This window comes from Limulus polyphemus, unplaced genomic scaffold (genome assembly GCF_000517525.1).
Source record: "Limulus polyphemus unplaced genomic scaffold, Limulus_polyphemus-2.1.2 Scaffold2971, whole genome shotgun sequence".
Taxonomy (NCBI): Eukaryota; Metazoa; Arthropoda; class Merostomata; order Xiphosura; family Limulidae; genus Limulus; species Limulus polyphemus.
Genome location: NW_013668581.1, coordinates 115,143 through 117,331, shown reverse-complemented (window position 1 = coordinate 117,331; position 2,189 = coordinate 115,143). Strand labels below are relative to the sequence as shown.

Sequence of the window (2,189 nt, the reverse complement as noted above, 5' to 3'; positions counted from 1 at the left end):
TTAAAAGTAGTTAAGTTTTGACGATATTTTACCCATTTACCTCAGTTAACTACTAGACAGCTCACCCACTCTGGAGCTCGGTTAGCTGATAAGTATGACTGATGCTCAGCTGGCAAGTTTGATAATTCTAACCATTTTGATGCTCAGTTAACTACTAGACAGTTCACCCACTCTGGAGCTCGGTTAGCTGATAAGTATGACTGATGCTCAGCTGGCAAGTTTGATAATTCTAACCATTTTGTTCTAAGTTAACGATAATTTTGATAATTACAAGCGATGTACATCAGCAGAATAACATCCGAGTGACAAATCAATTTTGAACATGCTTTTCAATGTCAGAGTTCGTGATTTATTCGTTTGTTTAGCGTTTTCGCTCAAAATAACACAACGGTTATCCACCCACAACCGCCTCTAGCTTTAAACTGATAAGTTAGAGGGAGGATATCTAGTCAATTGCTAGCTTTTGTCTGATTGAAGAGTTGAAGTTGGGTTTTTTTTATAGCACGAGGATGCGAATCGTGAACCCTAGTGTGATTTTCTTTTTACACCTTCCTCTAATCCATTTCCTTACAAGTAAAAACCTTAGAAATATATATATATATATATAGCCCATACAGATATTACTTATACACAATCAACGTTCTGCCTTTTTCGGTTATTAACCCTCATCACCAAATGAATCGAGCAAAATTAAATATGTTTTTAATAAATTCAGTCAGCCCCCCCCCCGTGGCACAACGGTATGTCTACGGACTTACAACGCTAGAAACCAGGTTTCGATACCCGTGGTGGGCACAGCACAGACAGCCCATTGTGTAGCTTTGTGCTTAATTCCAAACAAACAAATAATACACCCAATAATAATAATAATAATAATACACTTACCTTGTGGGGGTTCGTGTTCTTCTGTCTCCCCCTGGTCATCTGAAACATAACAAAATATAATGACTTCTGTATAAAGCACATATTCTAGAAACATGAGTCACAGTAAGAATTGCGAATTTTTTTAATAAATTAAAACAGTAACAAAATTTCAAATGGATTAATTTTGTTGCTAGGTTGGATAACATTCGACAAGTGAATTCGCAAGAAACACTGCAGGGTTAATGTATATATATATATGATGAAGAAAAAATCTATAGTAATTTGAAACAAACATTTGATGACTAGTTCTACGCTAACTTATACAAAAAGGATAAAACAAGTGTTGACACAATGTCAGAAAGTGTTAGATTCAAATACATAAACTGACACTGTTGTTGTATAAAAGGAATCGAATTGTGAGTTAAAACCAAAGAAATGGCAATAAGATACATCCACAGATGCAAAGGTGCACAAAAAATATGATAACTCTTTTTCTTTCACTAAATTTTATTAAGTTTTATTAAAGAACATTTAACATTTTAAAGAGTAATAATGAACGGGTAAAATATCGTCAAGTAAAGTAAATGGGTAAAATATCGTCAAAACTTAACTACTTTTAATGGACAATCAAGTAAAGTAAATGGGTAAAATATCGTCAAACTTAACTACTTTTAATGGACAATGAAGTAAAGTAAATGGGTAAAATATCGTCAAAACTTAACTACTTTTAATGGACAATCAAGTAAATCACCAAAGGGAGAGAACTGTCTAGTAGTTAACAAAGCACCAAATTGAGGGAACAGTCTAGTAGTTAACAGAGCACCAAAGTCAGGGAACTGTCTAGTAGTTAACAGAGCACCAAAGTCAGGAACAGTCTAGTAGTTAACAGAGCACCAAAGAGGGAACTGTCTAGTAGTTATCAGAGCACCAAAGTCAAGGAACTGTCTAGTAGTTAACAGAGCACCAAAGTCAGGGAACAGTCTAGTAGTTAACAGAGCACCAAAGTCAAGGGACTGTCTAGTAGTTAACAGAGCACCAAAGTCAGGGAACAGTCTAGTAGTTAACAGAGCACCAAAGTCAGGGAACTGTCTGGTAGTTAACAGAGCACCAAATTGAGGGAACTGTCTAGTAGTTAACAAGCACCAAAGTCAGGGAACAGTCTAGTAGCTAACAGAGCACCAAAGTCAGGGAACAGTCTAGTAGGTAACAAAGCACCAAAGTCAGGGAACTGTCTAGTAGTTAACAAAGCACCAAAGTCAGGGAACTGTCTAGTAGTTAACAAAGCACCAAAGTCAGGGAACAGTCTTGTAGTTATCAGAGCACCA

At 36.1% G+C, this 2,189-nt stretch overlaps 1 protein-coding gene across 1 annotated transcript in view; it reads right to left on the bottom strand.

The window, feature by feature from the left end:
- Nucleotides 1-2,189, bottom strand: part of LOC106468339 (fat-like cadherin-related tumor suppressor homolog) — a 101,943-nt gene that overhangs the window by 2,832 nt on the left and 96,922 nt on the right. Inside the window, exon 28 of the mRNA XM_022396674.1 lies at nucleotides 886-924. Within this exon, the coding sequence (XP_022252382.1) occupies nucleotides 886-924 (39 nt within the window). The remainder of the gene's footprint in view (nucleotides 1-885; nucleotides 925-2,189) is intronic.